The following is a 17103-nucleotide window of genomic DNA, read 5'->3' as shown; positions in this document are numbered from 1 at the left end:
TGGATACCCATTCATCACTGCTCAAGCACTCGCCTTTCTGGCAGTATCATTCCCAAAGGGGTAAATATAGAGGGAGGCCATGTGGCTACCCATGTTTATGGGGAATTCTGAAATCCGTTGTACGATAGCATCCAGGGTATCCGCAAGGCGATCATTGCTGGTACGGACAGCTTCCTCGTCTTCTTTGCTTGCCTCCCCAGTGAGTTCCTGGGCTAGCTGGATAACCTTTGTCAGGGTTGGACGGTCTCCGGTTGCGTCTCGTCGGTCAGCATAGTACACGGTAAGGGTGCCACGGGCAGACTCCTTCCGCAATCCTTTGATGAATCTGCAGTCTTTCCATAGACTCGACCCTCTGCTATCTGCTAGTTTTGCCCGAAGACGACTGCGAAGTATGAGTCTCCTGATTAAATCCTGACGGTTACTGTCTCAGCCAGTGTACCTGAAACAAACCGATAGAGGACATTTGTAGTCAAAACCAGATTGGTATTGACATTATAGAAAGGGTGATAAAGTCACCCTGTCCTCTGCTGCCAACTTGGCCTGTTCTTCCTTTGCAAAGCAGAGGATAGTGTGAAGTTCGAACCCCCAACCGCAGCAACGCACGGGTTCGTATCTTCTTCAACCATATCTCATACAAAGCCTTGGATAATTAAAAGACCGGTGCCAGGTCATCCTGTGCTGGGAAGGGCAACAAACGAGTATAAAGCCAAGGAGAACTTGTAGCACATGTGGCTAGTTCCTCGCATTTCCTCAGTCCTCAACCATAGTAGGTCAATTCTACTTAGCATGAGTTTATACCACTTGAAAACCACCTCTCGTACCAATTCTTGCACACTAGCACGACCTGCGTTAGGCCATGCTGTGGCAAGCAGGCCAGGAAACATAAGGACAATCTCTGCTGGAAGACGAATGAAACAGATTCCATATGCGATGCGCCGCGCCATGCTCAATTTTTCAAGTTGTGTACACTGGCTTATATTTTCATCATCGCTCAGATAGATCTGATCTGTCAGGCTTGCAAGATTGGAAATCGACCTTCCAAGGCCTGTCGTAGTCGCTGCCCTGAAACGTTCGCTCTGGACATCACCAGTCACGGTCACATTCCTTACTGAACATCATCTTGCTAGACTAATGCATCCATTTATATGTATAGAAAAAGCGCAGCCGGCAGTGGTCCGAGGAGCCACAGAAGATATGCAGTGCTGCATGTCATTCAGGTCTGTTGACAACACGTGTCTAGTCCCGGATAGACAGAGAATCAGTAGTCTCCCAGGTAGACTTTATGAATCTGTGGCGAAGCAAGTATTGTGTCTGTCGCCAACGGGAAGTGCTGCAACTCCGTACATAGTCTGTGTGGTTTGTGGCACATTCAATGAGTGCCTCGCAGATCTGTATCCCTCGAACGAAACATTCTCGAATTTCCATTGCCGACAATATTGTGGTCGAAAGGTAAGCCCTCGCCCAGGAAGACGATGAGAAGACCATTGCGTAGGAGATCTTGTAGGGATCATCATAGCCAGAAGAAACCCTAGAAACGGGACGAAGGTATTTGGAGATAGATGAAGCAAACGTTGTGGGCGGGTTGTATCCTCTGGCTTCATTTTGTGTTCGTCCGCAACGCATATGTTCTCTCCAGCATCTATCGCTTCTTTGGACAGACCTGAATTCTCTGATATAGTCGCTCTGTTAATGTAAGGTTGATTTCGAAGACCGCATGGCTTCCACCACGATGACTTCATGAATATAGATATGAACCTGGCGAATGTTGGTTACAAGGACGTTCGCCTGCCGTTTCATGGGCTACTAGTGGGTGAAGGACTCTCGCTCTACACCATATATGGGGTAGATAGATGTAGTAAGTAGGAGGTGCTATTTCCAAGAGTGGAACATGATATATATTTGGGAACACCAGTGAGCTTCGTGGGTAGGTCCTTCTAGTAATGGAGTTGTTGTTGGACGCCAGATTAAGGTTGCATATGCACAGTCATGCCAATGAGACAGATTATTTCTGTGTCCTTCCTGGAACGAACGATTAACTGTCAAAGCAGAATAGTTGAATCCATGTGATGCTTGGACAGAATCTCAATTCCTCTCGGCCAATTATTGTCCATATCCATATCCATACCGCATTTATTTCCTGTTATCCTATCGACGAGCATGCATCGACCATAAGCAGGCACACAATAGATTCGTTACCTGTTTGCGCTTGGTCAAGGGTTGCTTCTGGCATTTATCAAAAGATATAATAAACAGAATGAAGTTTCATCTTCGTGTAAGAATGTTGTATCTCGCAAGGTTGCTGCTGCATAAGAATTTCAGCGGCTGTAGAGCACATCGTAAGAGCATCGTCCGCGTCTTTACGTGGCCCTGCACAAAGGCCCCCGGACAGCTGGTATAGATGCTAAACTAATGCGAGCACAATACCAGCTGCCATTCTGCCGCGGCACCTGGAGCACGCAGGTTGCATTTTCCAGTTAACATAGACCGAAGATGTAAAGAGATGTAAACGATAGGGGTTGACAACGGCAAACTTCAAGCAGCCACTTCTGTGCATTGAATGTCTAGGTCCAGACCATTCGCATGGCAGGTAAATGTGATACCCCATGTGTCCATTGCAATTTTTCTGCTGGTAGGTCCATCCTGGCACTGAATGTTCAATGGGGACAACAGCAACAAGATTGGGTCTCGAGACATTCTTCGATGCTTGTTGAGTGGTGTTCCGACCAGTTCCTGAGAGATATGCCGATGCAGGACATGCACACAACGTAGATATATGATCTGCACGAGACTTTCTCGACAGGGACACCAGCTCAAGGGTATAAACCGAACAACCGACGGATGGCGCAAGGATAGTAGCCGCTTGGGGCTACATTGTAGAGAGGTGTAAGAAATAAGCTAACGTTCATACCCAGCCATAAGTAGACCACCTCCCTAAGTTGCTTCAACGAGATAGGATGAAAGATATATTCGCAGCCCACGGACCATTTTCGTCACCGCTTGGATTCGTCTTTGCGGAGCGGCCTCAGCATAGGCCTCTGGGTTGAACATAGTGAGACATGCTCACATCTTGTTCGGGCCTTTCCCAGAACACAGTCGAGAGCTTCAAACTGCTTTTTGTGACTTGTTATCTGTCCCGACGATGAAGTTGGCTGTGGCTTCTAGATTCAATTGTAGGGCGAGGCACCAATGCCTGGAGATTTTCACGACCCGATAACCTGATACTGGGGCATGAGAAGGGCACCGAACGTAGAACCGGTTCCGCAATCCAGCGGCGTTCTCGGCCCAAGAGGGGCTGCTGCCCTCTCCAAAGAGGAAGTCCTGGCAACACGGCTGGGTGCTCCGCGGACATTCTGGCGAGCCAGCTCGCCGCAGGCAGATCCACGAACTGGGACGTAAAATCCCAGACTGCGATTTTCACCCACTGCGCGACAGAACGATCTCACTAAGCCTTAGGAGTGCCCGCGGGAGACGGGCGTGGTCCGCGAACCCAAGCACCCTCGGTGACTGGGGCGGCTAACACATTCGAAAGAATCACCGTTTTGCCCTTGCATAGAGGTAACAGGAGTGAAGCCCACCTCAGGCAACAGAGGCTTCTTGTTATAGTCTCGCGCGTGCACCCTCGGGAAAAAATAACTTACCGCGACAGCAGGGGCAGGTGCCGCAGCAAAAGACGGAGCCAAAGTGCACTATTCAGATTGTCGTTGCTCTGCCAATATTAGTAGCAACAGGGACCGCAGGCAATGCCTCAGTCGTCCGCCAAGCAGTTGACTTTCCCATATTGGGTATACCCAGATGAAGAAAGTTGCCGAAATATGGGAAAGTAGTAACCGGTTGGACACAGCTGCTTGATCGTTCCTCGAAGAGATGGTGCGGAACAACGATGTTGGCTGAGACTTCAGATTGTCAATTTTATGTTCGTGAAACATATGTCCGTGCTTCGTACAGCTTGATACCATATATATAGAGATCGCTGGTATCTGGAATACCCCATCAGGGGGAGCTTTACATGGCGATGTGCATGACGATATTTTTGCTATCAGCGGCCACATCGCCAGTACTTTTAACTCTTGACCATATATCAGGGCACGAGAAACAAGCACATAGTGAACAGACTCAGAACTCCTGTTGCTTCTCCTCGTCCAAATTTTGCGCCCTGTTGGCGGGCGTATCGCTGGAACCCCGGTAGCAACGGGTGGTCGATGTTCGACAGTGAGAGATGCATAGGTATATCATGAATGAGGAGAAGCGTAGGTCACCTTTCGACTTCATTATCGTTAGGATTGAGTTTTCCTAAGTGCGATTATGCATGTTTCAAGCCGCTTCGATAGTCACACGTGATGGCCAATCGGCCGGGAACCCTATCACCATGATCGGTGGACGTGATGCTCTGACGGGAGACATGTCGCATTCTCTGACAATTTGTCGTTGTTTTCGCCAACCATCGCATATGGATCTCAGGTCTTTTGAGTCTTGCTGAGCATGATCCAGGTCGATAATACCCGTAATATGCGCTGTATTCTCCAGAAGGGATCAACCTCGTCCACATCGCGCGGGTAGTATGATAACTAGACATGGCGGTCATGCAGACACAGACATCCCTAATGCGCAAAAGGTCAACGAAGAATCGGACATTGTGTGAAAAGCTAATGTCACACGTCTATTTAGTTTTTGCCATAGCAGTTTCAAAACCATTGAGGCGTTTTGCTTGTAGAGATTTTCTTCTCTTTCGTTGCTGCTAACCAAGACAAACGTTTGCAAACGTTTGAGGCAAAGCATCATACAACATTAACATCTTTGTAGATTGATGTCAACGCAGAAACGATCCAGCCTGGACCAGATGCTGGGAGAATAATGATTCATGTTTACCGGTTCAAAGAAGTATCGACGAGGACAAGACACCTGGGGTCTTCACTTTCGGAATACGGTAATGTCTGCAGCAGACTCCGAAGATAGGTGTTTAAGAAGTGGTGCGATAGGTATCCACTGTGCAGGTATGGGTGTAATAGTCATGAGTTCTTCATGGCTCTCATTTGCTCGCTTTATTTTACATCATTTTCCAATAGGTTGTTCTGTTGATGAGTCAATCCTTCCCACTGTCTTTCTCGATTCTGCGGTTCGCTGATGCTGCGGGGACCCCCCGGGGGGGTGAATAGTTGTTCATTTTCGGTTGTAGAGTCTAATATCTTTCCCAGTGCTAATCGTGCTAAATGCTTCTCGAGGGCAAGTTGCTCGCATTCAATTTGGGTATTTTGGAAGACATATGCGAACACGACTAGCTCTCTGACCGATCCGATGGCACCGGCCAAATACCTGTTTGTGGTTCGTACTGCACCAGTCGGTCTCCATCAAGATTAAGTGTGCGGCGCGGGTAAGCGTCAGTCCGCGCGAGGAGGTGCCTGTTGTACCGATGTAGATTCCAACTTTGCAGGGCTTACCGATACAGAAGTGGTAGCAGAGCGAGAAGATCGTTGTGTTAGCTCGTGTTTTCTGGACGAGTTGAACATGGTTGTGGTGCTTGTTGTTCTATAGGTAAAAAATAAGCACACAGTGGATAGTATCTAGTCACTGTACTGACTCACATAATCCCGGCTCTCCGTTAGGTTCAGGAATACGCCCCATGGCAATGTCCTTGAGGCGACTGTAGGTACCGGGTGCTCCCGTAAGACCTTGCCCCATCCTAAGGTAACAGTATTGTCCGAGAGAAATCCCATAAGGAGCAAGCCGGACCAAGAGTTGGCCACTGATACCACCAAAGCCGCATTCTATGAGAGTAGTCGCTCTCTCAAGAGCAATATTTACAATTTGCTCGTCATTGATGCTGCCCCTCCAGTAGCCGACGGAAACCACAACCACATATGTAGCAGGAAGTCAATTCCTCAAAGGCTAGGGATATCCCATCGATCTCTAGAGAAGCGCTCACTTGGAGAGAATTACTCGCAGTCCATATGCTCTCTGGTGGTTGGGCGGCCAAGATATGCTTCTCTTATAGGGCAAGGCAAGGTACTAGCTCGACGGAACATACCGGGTTATTCCATTGTCGACGCTGTATCTCGGAATCTTCCGCCTGGCGAGGGTAATGCTTTCGAGCGAGAGGTGGGATTTTCCTGGCTGTCCTCAAGCCTATCTTTGCCACCGGACAACTGTCACTCAATCCCAACGTCCGGGTTTACTGTGTTCATCGCAGCCCACGACGTCGCTGCCTCTGCAGCCGGAGATACTTCGTTTCCCTCCTCGTCTGACTGCGAGGGTTTTTGTTCGAATTCTCGTCATCCAACGCTGAATAGTTTGTCCAGGACGTTATGTCTGGTATGAACTGCTCTGTGTTGACGTCTGGTTATCTGATGTTTCATCCGATGTCTTTGCTAACCTCATCGGGTTACCCGCTTAATAAAAGCGAACTTTGATACCGACCAGGTTGTCTGGAATTTTTGACATTAAGATAGTGTCTTTATCGTGAAAGAGTTGGTGATGGCTACCGGTTTGATTTGGTTAATTTTGAATAGATCGGTAGTAGGTAACTGGTTATCATGGTCGGACTCTTCGTCAAGTGAGGCTAAGAACCGTCGAAGAGTCTCATCTAACTCTCCAAACGGCCGCTCGCTCGGTCCTCCTTCGGATGATCCTTTATAGGCTCTCAGATGAGGATCTGTGACCTCTTGAAGCAACTCATCTGTTCGTGCCGTGGATACAGTTAGGCGCCGGAGATCTTCGGGGACCGTTGGCTTGTCTGAGATGGTTAAGCCATCTTGAACTGGCCTCTTTCAATATTTCTTTCATGGCGATGTATATATTTTATACGCGTGGCTAGCTGAGAGTTCTCCTAGCGAGCAGGCATTGTCGTGTCTCCCTGAGCAATTCTATGTCATATGAATCCAGGGACTGATTATTTCCAGGAGATGGAATTGCGAAGACGTACATCTAGTCTCGGATCATGCTTGTTAGATATTTTGGATGCTGTAGCCAATGTCTTGCCAGGCTTGGAAACTGTACAGGGTAGTCCAGAGTGTCTTCCAGAAGGGCCATTCATCTCTCGGAGGATGACATGTGCCTTCTAGGGCTGGGGTTTGCATCGAACAATCATCGGAGATAGTTTGAGACGTGCCTGCGGTTGTATATAAATATATATTCACGTCGGGAAGTATCTGACCAAGGTATTTTATCATCCAGCAGGTTGATGCTATTATCGAATGGGAATCCAGACGAGTGGCATGTTTGGAGGCGATGCTGGGTTACCATTACCATCAAGAACCAGAATGCTGGTAGAAAGCAAAGTAGGTGAATTCTCAAAAATCCTTAATGATTCGATACCCAGCAAGCGTTATCCGAGACTATCCCCCGAGTATTGAGAAAATTCTCTGAGCTTTTCGATGTCCGCAAGCCACAAAGCTGCTCTTGCTGTTGAAAGTGGAAAAATTAACTCCATCTTTCCTGAGATTTCTGGCCAGTAAGCTGGACGAATGAAGGGGACGAAAGTGTCTTCCCCTTATGTCTCGGGCGAATGCTATCGGGGTTGTCCGACCGTGTGAAGATTGGTATCGAGATCTTCAGTGGCTAGGGTTAAGCCTTTTCTGTCGAGATGACTTTTCTGTATGATAGTGGCTGTGCATCTTTATCAGGGGCCCCTTTAGGGTCCTGTATCCTGCCTCATTGAATCACGTCCCAGATTCGGAGTAGGAATGATCCCCTTTCATGAGGATGTGCTTAGCAGTGGTATTTCCACTATCCCAGCCACAACCACAGATCAAGTTCTTCATTGGTTTCAGGAGCTAGGATATATACTATATCATACGATTTCCCATTAGTGATTGCACCATCAAGTTTGTAGCTTTGTATACCATTGGGATACGTACCAGAGTAAGTATGATTACTTTTATAGTGAACATACCCAACATGGTCGATATGATATGTCGAATCCTCTACCTCCTCCTCGGCCTAAATATACCCGATGGGCTTGTTGAATATTTGGCTATCTCTCCTCTGGTACATGCAAGATTCAACTTGGTCATGGGTGATGAGCGAGTAGAAACAAGGTCTTCGGTCATATCGAGGTTTTTCTCTCGAGGAATTATCCCAAGGCCTTTCATACGCAGGATGGTATGCCGTATATATTTATTCTTCTGGCTCGGTTTGTGAATTTAGGACAAGGCTGCTCGACTGTGGCAGGATGTTCCATTCTTTGGCTGTCTGTCTTCGTAGTCTCTAGGCAAGTGGATCGCGTGATCAATGTAGGAAGATTATAATGGAGTGTTGATAGAACAAGTATAGACGGGGAGTATATAGAGTATATAAAGTAGGGTTATAGGGTGATAGTCCGTTCTGTGGTTGAGGATCTCATATAGAGTCCGGATCTTGAAGGGGATGGAGATGGAGAAGAGGAGAGAGCAGTGGGAGGAAATGGAGTTTTTATACACCTACTTGGTTGAAATATTCAATATCAAAATGCAATTGAAGCAGTAAATGATCGAGGATTCATCATCCTCATTGATAGACTGGTGGTTGAATGCCTGACTCTTGGGGCATTCATCCACCACATAGAGGGACTACGGAAGGAATCGGATTCACCCATACATAGTTACATACACATGCATCACGGACAGCACAGACAACAATCAAAAGTTAATCCTGCTAATAGCCACATCTCTTCATCATCAACCCCATATGGAGCAAATAGATCATCTGAACCAGATACACCATGAACAGCACCCCAGATCCGAACCAGGCCAACCAGCGAACCATCCCCGGCACTTAAACTTTCCCGAACCGAGTCACCCCCAAACCCACGCAGCCCCCACAATGGCACAATTAACTTTTTCCTCTCACTTCCACCCAATCAATATGATAATGACCCATCAAGCATCATTACAAACCTGCGCCCCTCGAAGTATATCAGAGTTGGGGGAGGATGCATTAGTCCGCTTGGCGATCTTCCAACTAGCATTCCGGGATGTGGGGAGAGCAAGAGCCGGCGTGTGAATCGTGATGCTTTGTTAGTGTGAACTGCTGATTGGTCCGGGGCATCACGGCAGGGACTAGCGAGGCAACTGATAGGCAAAACCGGGTCCCACTCCATGTTGGGTCGGGAAACTTTGACATGCAACGGCAACCCGGCGCTACCACATTTGCAAGTGACTATGCTACTACCTTGAGTGACTATGTAAATGCATCGAGTAAGTCTAATTCAATGGTTGAATAATCATAATTCAATATAGAAACCATTACAACCAGTTTGTTTGGTTATACTCTTCTTGATTGAATCTCCCATGTTTCAATTATTTGATTACAAGAATTCACATGCATCGGGGACCTCCAATTCCAAGAAACTCATCCAAGAGAAGTTCCCGACACTGCAATCATTCTCTACCTACCAGTCACTATTTCCAAGCATTGTAGGCAGAAGATTAAATCTAATGGGACAGTGATGTGACACCGACATCGCCTGGACTGGTTGGCAACCAAGTGTATTCCTGTATTCCCTCCTATGAGAAACCTACTTAGACTTAATAAGGCTCACCGGTGAACTCCCCATGGTGGTCGCATGATCAGACCGCCCAGTGAACCGTGTCCGACCGTGACAACGCTTTAAAGTATGGGAACCACCGTGAGTGCCGCCCATTTCCCCCACGTCGGGGCTCACCGGGGAACATGGGGAGAGAAGGCAACGTGTCTGTGTAAGTTGTATAGGGTCCTAATTTCGGAGGAGTGATCTCCGGGGAGGGGGTGACGAGGGGAAATAGATAGACAGAGTGAAGGGGGAAAGAGAGGGAAGATGAGGTTGTATTGGCTGAGTGCAGAGGATTTGACGATACGAGTAGGTAAAGGAAATCCGGACATCTGATAAGCACCTCCCGTGCAGCGGGGGGAACCAAGCCAATAGGAGAGAAGTAATCAGGTGATCCGTCAGTCTGCAGGATCTCTTGGCGCGCAGGCAAATGCGAGTTTCTCTCCAGATTCCAGCAAAGTCTAGATTGCGACGGCGTGTTGCTTATACTATAGAAAAAAAACAGCCTAACTAATGGATTCCGAGGGAAAAGAAGTCTTGTCTGGCTTGTACCAATGGCTCATAATAATGAAGAGAAGAATTTTCTCTCTCGCTTCGAAAGCAATTAAAAAATCCTACCCTACCCTACCCTAATACTTCCGTTGCCACCCGATTCCTCCCGATGGCAGAGCGGGCAACTGCCATTGGCGGGCGGGCCAGCGGATTCCCGCCGATAGATAACGGACAGATTCTGTGACCTCAAAGTATCGACTAACAGCCCGAACTTCGGCGCCACCGTTAAACCCGCCCCGGAAGCCGGCATCATTTGCCGTTCGGGGCGTTGCCAGGAAATGCCCGCCTGCAGCGGAGACTCCCTAGACTACTTACTATACAGTGGATGGCCTGAGGGAGGGGGGACTTTATGTCCGACTCCGGCTGTTCTCCCTCTCATACTATCCACTCCCTCTATTCTGACTCTCTCCCCGCCCTCGCCCCTCCCCTCCTCGAAAACATAAATCGGCCTTTCCCCCTCGCCATCTTCTTCTTCTTTTCTCCCTCTCCCTTCTCTCTTTCTTCTTCAGACTACTTCTCTTTCTTTCCATCTTTCTCTATATATTCCTGTTTTCTAGATACCCCAGTTAAAAAGTTCTCTCAATCAATCCTCCCTTCAAAATGTCTAACCTTCCTCACGAGCCCGAGTTCGAGCAGGCCTACAAGGGTATGTTCAATTGTTCCTCCTTCCGAAAGTAAAGAGGGAAATAAATAAAAAATCTAACAGCAATTCTCTACAGAGCTTGCCTCGACCCTTGAGAACTCCACCCTCTTCCAGAAGAACCCCGAATACCGCAAGGCTCTCGCCGTCGTCTCCGTCCCCGAGCGTGTCATCCAGTTCCGTGTCGTCTGGGAGGATGATGCCGGCAACGTCCAGGTCAACCGCGGTTTCCGTGTCCAGTTCAACAGCGCCCTCGGTCCCTACAAGGGTGGTCTCCGTTTCCACCCCTCCGTCAACTTGTCCATCCTCAAGTTCCTTGGTTTCGAGCAGATCTTCAAGAATGCTCTCACTGGCTTGAACATGGGTGGTGGTAAGGGTGGTTCCGACTTCGACCCCAAGGGCAAGTCCGACAACGAGATCCGTCGCTTCTGTGTTTCCTTCATGACCGAGCTCTGCAAGCACATCGGTGCCGACACTGACGTTCCCGCTGGTGACATTGGTGTCACCGGTCGTGAGATCGGTTTCCTCTTCGGCCAGTACCGCAAGATCCGCAACCAGTGGGAGGGTGTTCTCACCGGTAAGGGTGGCAGCTGGGGTGGTTCCCTCATCCGCCCTGAGGCCACCGGTTACGGTGTTGTCTACGTATGTCTTATCCCTTCCATAATAAGTGTTCGAATACAGTACTAACAGTAACAGTACGTCGAGCACATGATTGCTCACGCCACCAACGGCCAGGAGTCCTTCAAGGGCAAGCGCGTTGCCATCTCCGGTTCCGGTAACGTTGCCCAGTACGCCGCCCTCAAGGTCATCGAGCTTGGCGGTTCCGTCGTCTCCCTGAGCGACAGCCAGGGCTCCCTCATCATCAACGGCGAGGGTAGCTTCACCCCCGAGGAGATCGAGCTCATTGCTCAGACCAAGGTTGAGCGCAAGCAGCTCGCCAGCATCGTCGGTGCTGCTCCCTTCAGCGACGCCAACAAGTTCAAGTACATTGCCGGTGCCCGCCCCTGGGTTCACGTCGGCAAGGTCGACGTCGCTCTTCCCTCCGCCACCCAGAACGAGGTTTCCGGCGAGGAGGCCCAGGCTCTCATCAACGCTGGCTGCAAGTTCATCGCCGAGGGTTCCAACATGGGTTGCACTCAGGAGGCCATCGATACCTTCGAGGCCCACCGTACCGCCAACTCCGGCGCTGCTGCCATCTGGTACGCCCCCGGTAAGGCCGCCAACGCCGGTGGTGTCGCTGTCTCCGGTCTGGAGATGGCTCAGAACTCTGCCCGCCTCAGCTGGACTGCTGAGGAGGTTGATGCCCGTCTCAAGGACATCATGCGCGACTGCTTCAAGAACGGTCTCGAGACTGCTCAGGAGTACGCCACCCCCGCCGAGGGTGTCCTGCCTTCCCTGGTGACCGGATCCAACATTGCCGGTTTCACCAAGGTGGCTGCCGCCATGAAGGACCACGGTGACTGGTGGTAAATGCGAAAGCCGACCCCACGGCTTATGTCATGACGATTATGTAGTTTGATGTTCCCTTTCAGCGCGATGGATAGAGGCGCCGGTGTTTTGGTAGTTTTAGATGGATGCATAATGATATCCTTTTCCATCCATAATCCATAAATTCTGTAGTTGCAGATACTATCGTAACCGTAGACAAACATTCTCAAAACTCACTATCATCACTAATGCTTGACGCATGCATCATAGTCCCACTATATGCACAAGCCCATGGAACCGCATTTACTAGTAGTACTTAGTCTATTAGGTTATTCGTCCTCCTATCACATCTTGGCCGAGCATCTAGATACGAGCATATACATACATTGCCATCATGAATATAATACAACTCACGAGTCATGTTAAAATTACCTTAACCCATATTCATTCACACTGGATGACCATGAATTCAGCCAAATGCCCAGTTCCTCATTCTAATGACAGCTCTTTTTCTTAGGTCCTGATTGACTAGTGATTAGCTGGGAAGACAATTACGGAAAACAATGCAGTTCACGATCGTACTCTTTCATATGACGGCAAAGTTCGTTAGTCTGATTATGTATGCTCTCTCCTGATCCCCTCACGAGAAAAAAAAAATGCCTCCCAAGACCGTTCGTTACTCTTCCCCCAAGACTGCTTATGATTAATTGGGCTATGGAAGAGAGAGATATGCCGCTCACCTGGCGTCAAGACCACAGGGCATCTATCTTATTTACCTACTATCAAACAGGGAAAGTTATGTTCGGAACACTCACTCCTCCCTGCGACTTATGATGAACGTTGCCTTTTTCTTTTCTTTTCTTCCCTTTCCGAACTAGGACACTCACTCATTCATTCACTACTTAAGTGTATATGTAAGACGAATTAGTTGGTTGGTTGGTTGGTTGGTTAGTGGAGAAAAACACGCACAAATAACCCTGAAGTGATGAGTGATTATGCTTGCATATTTGCTACTTGTAGTATTGAATTACTAGGCAGATGAGAAAAGAGGTGGACGAATTAGTACTTACTTATTGAGTAGATTGTATATCTCGGGTGTATTTACTATGTTGTACTATGAGGTAAATCGTAGGTAGTAGAGTAGTGTTGTTACTACTTGTCGCTGGCCTACTACATTATCTCTCTGATTACTATTCATCAACAATGGGTATAATGTCAGTATTAATGAATGCTCTAACTACTTCAAATAGCTAGTTCGCTATATATGCAAGTATATATGTACAGAACTCCAGCAATGCAACAGCCAACTCCACGCTAAAACACAATCCAAAAGTATAGGGTATCATGGCAAATCTCCTCCCGTAGAGATAGTCAAAAACAACAATGGTATAGTAGAAAGAAAAGATGAGAAAGAAAAGGTTAATCAGCCCCGCTCCGCACGCTCTCCCCCCTGCTGCTCTGGCCATGGCGCCAATTCAGGTATCAATCCCCCCGACGTCTGCTTCGTGTGGTCGGCTAGCTGCACCGTCGGCAACGGCTCCGACACTACGCTGCGCCGGCGCGAGAGGACCCCACCCACCGATGGGTTCTCCTTTTCGCGCGCCATCACGTTGGCTTTGATGCGACTGCGCCGGCGGGGGTGCCGCAGGTGCTCGTTTGGTACCGGGTCCACTTGTTTCTTGGCTGCCGGTACTACGTTGAGGTAAATGGGGAAGATGGCGCCCGCGCTGAATAGCGCCACCAGCACGCAGTAGGAATAGCGGATCCCGCCTACCAGCTCGGCTGCGTACTGCGCGAATGGGAAGAAGGCACCGCCGCTGATGGCCACTGTGAGCAGTACGGTCGCAGTCTTGGTGTGTCGGCCGGTGCCGCGGAGTGAGATGGCGAAGATAATGCTGAATGCGCCGCTCTCGAACAGGTACACCATCATAGCCATGGCCTCGGCGGCCCGCCCGGTCATTTTCATGCACAGGATGGAGAAGAGAATCATGCCGATGTAAGAGAGCATAAGTATCCAGCGGGGTTTGAGGAACCATTGCAAAAAGGCAGCGAGAAAGCGGCCGATCGCGAACACCGTGTGCGCGACCGTGAGCTGTTCAAAGGGACTGAGGTAGGACAGCGGGTGCACGGCGCGGATGTAGCTGTCGAAGCTCATCGATATCACTTCTTGGCCGGCACAATAGAAAAACTGAGACCACACGCCGAGCCCCAGTGTCAGCCAGACCACGGGGACGCCGGCGACAGTGGCCCGGTTGTCGGCGCGGCGGCGGTTGGCCAATTCCTCGAGATCCTCGTCTGATGCCTCTGGAATAGGCAGGTAATAGAAGGCGAGAGCGAGGAGCACATCGAACAGCGCGATGCCCAAGTACGTCCACTGCACGTCAACTAGCGTGCTCACGTCGGTTACAGCTTTGAATAGGACCTTCTTGGCTAGCAGCTGCGACACGACGCTGCCGATCGCCTGCACGCCCTGCGAGATGTTCAGCCGAATCTCCGAGTTTTCGAGCGGTCCACATAGCGCAATGAACGGATTGGCGGCCGTCTCGAGCACCGCCAGTCCACTGCCCACAATAAAATTGGACACGATGAAACCAGGGTACGATGTTAGCACGGCTGACGGCCAGAAGACCAGAGTGCCGCAGGCGTAGATGCACAGCCCGGTGATGAAGGTGCACTTGAACCCCCAGCGCTTCAACACAACGCCCCCCACAAACGTCGGCGCCACGAGATACCCCCCAAAGTAGACCGCATGGAGACCAAACGACTGCCAGATGTCCAGACCCAGGATATCTTGGATCTGCTCATTCAGGATAGCCAGCAAGCCATAGGCAAATCCCCAGAGGAAGAACAATATGGTCGTCAGCGCGATCGGCGCGATGGACTCCTTGTTGCTCAGCTTCAACATGTTGGCCGGCTTCTTCATATTGACAAAATCGAAAAAGGTGATGCTGGGCGGATACGACGTGGTGGTGGTAACGGTGTTCGTTCGGTTCTCGACATCCGGAGGCGCCTCGGGCGCTGTGATCAACATATCGGCCAGATCCACCCGGGCCGAAGCGGCCTGACTGCTGTGGCTCTCCGAATGCGACGGCTTATTGTCCTGGATGGCGGACGACTGCTGTGAGCGCGACGCGCGCCGCGCGGTAGGAGGCCCGGTGATGGTCGGGAGCTCCGGTGGAGGATCCGGGGCGGGCAGGGGAAGGTCTGTGGCCTGGGAGCTCCCGTCAGTGTCACGGATCAGCTTCGGGATGAGTCGCGCGACGAGCGGCTTGAGACTGGGCACACAGGCACAGATGACGGAAACGTTGACTTCGATGACGGACCACATAAACGAAAATGCCCCGTACCCTGGGGCGATCAGCAGGAAATAGGGAGAAAGAAAGGACAGGGGACGTACAGCTGAGGTCATCGCCCGGAGTATCCTGCAGATGGACTTGTTTCAACGCGATCTGACGTGAAGTGGCCGCATCTTGAATGTAGGCAATGCGAATGACGTCGACGACGGCGACAAAGAATCCAAAACTGAAGGTGATGACGAGGATGATCTTTTGTTTGCGCGGCAGTCGCATTTGCGTAAGAATGGGATTGGGCAGGAAGAGAATGGCCAGATCGGTGACAATGTTGACCGGCGACGAGGACAGGTATAGAGTCAGGATGTCGATGCACTTGGCACCCTCAGGCAAGGGATAGGAAACGGCAGCGCTGACGGGACGGCATTGGAAGACATTGACGAGGGTCAGGGCGAGACCGGCGGCATTGACGACGAAAAGGGTAACGTAGTTGGCCAAGCGAAAGACCTTCTCGCCTTGGGTGAGGGTTAGGTAGAAGACCAGGATGGATGTTTTGACGGCCATGAGGGCCGGGTTCTGGGGCAGTCAGAGGGGAGCGATGGCGGAGGAAGGAGTCCCGGGGCGACTCACGTAGAGGACGGTGAAGGCATAGTCGGCGCGATTGAGGCCGGCGCGCTGGTCCTCGCGAATATCGGAATCGTGCAGACCTAGACCTTGGTGGGTGGCATAGAAGAGGGAGAAGGAGAAGCCGAAGTCGAGGACCTGCGGGAAGATCGGAGAATAAGGAGCTGACTCAAGAGACGAGAGAGCAGACGGGGAAGAGAATTAAATAAACGTACCCAGGCCAAGAGCATCAAATAGTCATGGAGGGCGACCTTCTGGACAATAAAAATACGGGAGATAAAGCGCAGGGCCACGAAGACAGTTGCGATGACGAAGAAGACGATGGAGACGGTGAGAACCTCGGGCCGTTGGTCTTGCATGACGAAGTTGGGGCGACAAGGGCGAAGAGGGAAGACGAGGGGGGACAGGGAGGTCGGGCCATGATCGGATCAAAGCATGATCTTGGAGACGATATATAGGAAGATCAAAGAGGGAGAGGTTATAGTGGAGAGAGAGAGAGAGATTGTGTGAGTAAAATGGTGGAAAAGAGATGAGGTGAAGAAAGGGAAAAGTGGATGCAGAAATTGAGGGGAAGCGGAGACAAGAGAAAGAAGAGAATGTCAAGTCAAGCCTGGAAAGGTTAAAACTAAAAAATACTAATACTAATACTAACAAAGTCCCAGTTCTTTTTTTCTTTTTCTTTTCTTTTGTGTGCGTGGGTCCCCCGGATTAGATAATAGCATGAAATTAACTAGTTGGTGATGATATTATGTTTTATGTTGTTCAAAGGATCCAGGAATACGGTTTATTGGGATGATCCAAATAGCAGAGCCGACGATCGGCGGCTCCTCGCGTGTTGCGCCAAGATTGAAGCTGTTCGCAGCCATTCTTGGATGGTCTTGGAGATGTGCTGGACATTCCAGTTCCTCAGCCAGCCGGCCTGAAATGCAGGCTAAATTGCATGGTGGTCGTCTATCTTGCATGGAGTATGCAGAAATGCCCGTAAATAATTAGATAGTGAGCAAAGGAATATGAAAGGGGTATCAACAGTATACCATCAATCAATTGGGTATACTGCAGGGGACGGGAGA

At 49.9% G+C, this 17103-nt stretch overlaps 6 protein-coding genes across 6 annotated transcripts; 2 read left to right on the top strand and 4 right to left on the bottom strand.

The window, feature by feature from the left end:
- Positions 1-21: 21 nt before the first annotated feature.
- Positions 22-944, bottom strand: BO83DRAFT_431673 (uncharacterized protein; the record flags this gene model as incomplete). Its single annotated transcript, XM_025535588.1, has 2 exons — positions 22-382; positions 799-944. 2 exons carry the CDS (start codon positions 942-944, stop codon positions 22-24), a joined length of 507 nt encoding a protein of 168 aa, XP_025383156.1.
- Positions 945-3228: 2284 nt separating this feature from the next.
- On the top strand, positions 3229-3682 carry BO83DRAFT_411886 (uncharacterized protein; the record flags this gene model as incomplete). The annotated part of the gene is made up of 2 exons (XM_025534354.1): positions 3229-3392; positions 3433-3682. The coding sequence occupies 2 exons, from the start codon at positions 3229-3231 to the stop codon at positions 3515-3517; spliced, it is 249 nt and encodes an 82-aa protein (XP_025383155.1). The 3' UTR covers positions 3518-3682.
- Positions 3683-5178: 1496 nt separating this feature from the next.
- On the bottom strand, positions 5179-5828 carry BO83DRAFT_156983 (uncharacterized protein). Its single transcript, XM_025526285.1, has 2 exons — positions 5580-5828; positions 5179-5523 (listed from the first exon to the last, which is right to left on the bottom strand). Exons 1-2 carry the CDS (start codon positions 5709-5711, stop codon positions 5236-5238), a joined length of 420 nt encoding a protein of 139 aa, XP_025383154.1. The 5' UTR covers positions 5712-5828; the 3' UTR covers positions 5179-5235.
- A 3103-nt stretch (positions 5829-8931) lies between these two features.
- On the bottom strand, positions 8932-10516 carry BO83DRAFT_403090 (uncharacterized protein; the record flags this gene model as incomplete). Its single annotated transcript, XM_025533591.1, has 6 exons — positions 8932-9129; positions 9512-9664; positions 9843-9939; positions 10128-10236; positions 10283-10353; positions 10455-10516. 6 exons carry the CDS (start codon positions 10514-10516, stop codon positions 8932-8934), a joined length of 690 nt encoding a protein of 229 aa, XP_025383153.1.
- BO83DRAFT_420967 (glutamate dehydrogenase) lies at positions 10399-12287 on the top strand. Its single transcript, XM_025534963.1, has 3 exons — positions 10399-10697; positions 10771-11333; positions 11388-12287. The coding sequence occupies exons 1-3, from the start codon at positions 10652-10654 to the stop codon at positions 12159-12161; spliced, it is 1383 nt and encodes a 460-aa protein (XP_025383152.1). The 5' UTR covers positions 10399-10651; the 3' UTR covers positions 12162-12287.
- Positions 12288-13386: 1099 nt separating this feature from the next.
- Positions 13387-16600, bottom strand: BO83DRAFT_370688 (putative MFS monosaccharide transporter). Its single transcript, XM_025529909.1, has 4 exons — positions 16249-16600; positions 16040-16171; positions 15517-15985; positions 13387-15467 (listed from the first exon to the last, which is right to left on the bottom strand). The coding sequence occupies exons 1-4, from the start codon at positions 16390-16392 to the stop codon at positions 13543-13545; spliced, it is 2670 nt and encodes an 889-aa protein (XP_025383151.1). The 5' UTR covers positions 16393-16600; the 3' UTR covers positions 13387-13542.
- Positions 16601-17103: the final 503 nt, after the last annotated feature.

This window comes from Aspergillus eucalypticola (assembly GCF_003184535.1).
Source record: "Aspergillus eucalypticola CBS 122712 chromosome Unknown BO83scaffold_36, whole genome shotgun sequence".
NCBI lineage: Eukaryota > Fungi > Ascomycota > Eurotiomycetes > Eurotiales > Aspergillaceae > Aspergillus > Aspergillus eucalypticola.
The sequence above is the reverse complement of the archived record's forward strand: the minus strand, read 5'-3'. Positions and strand labels throughout refer to the sequence as shown.

Coding starts and splice junctions, on each gene's coding strand:
- BO83DRAFT_156983 (XM_025526285.1), bottom strand. CDS start 5,711: ATGGGATTTCTCTCGGACAATACTGTTACCTTAGGATGGGGCAAGGTC. Junction 5,524..5,579: donor TAACGGAGAGCCGGGATTAT/GTGAGTCAGTAC, acceptor TTTTACCTATAG/AACAACAAGCACCACAACCA.
- BO83DRAFT_420967 (XM_025534963.1), top strand. CDS start 10,652: ATGTCTAACCTTCCTCACGAGCCCGAGTTCGAGCAGGCCTACAAGG. Junction 10,698..10,770: donor GTTCGAGCAGGCCTACAAGG/GTATGTTCAATT, acceptor AATTCTCTACAG/AGCTTGCCTCGACCCTTGAG. Junction 11,334..11,387: donor CCGGTTACGGTGTTGTCTAC/GTATGTCTTATC, acceptor TAACAGTAACAG/TACGTCGAGCACATGATTGC.
- BO83DRAFT_370688 (XM_025529909.1), bottom strand. CDS start 16,392: ATGCAAGACCAACGGCCCGAGGTTCTCACCGTCTCCATCGTCTTCTTC. Junction 15,986..16,039: donor ATGCCTTCACCGTCCTCTAC/GTGAGTCGCCCC, acceptor TGACTGCCCCAG/AACCCGGCCCTCATGGCCGT. Junction 15,468..15,516: donor TCCGGGCGATGACCTCAGCT/GTACGTCCCCTG, acceptor TGATCGCCCCAG/GGTACGGGGCATTTTCGTTT.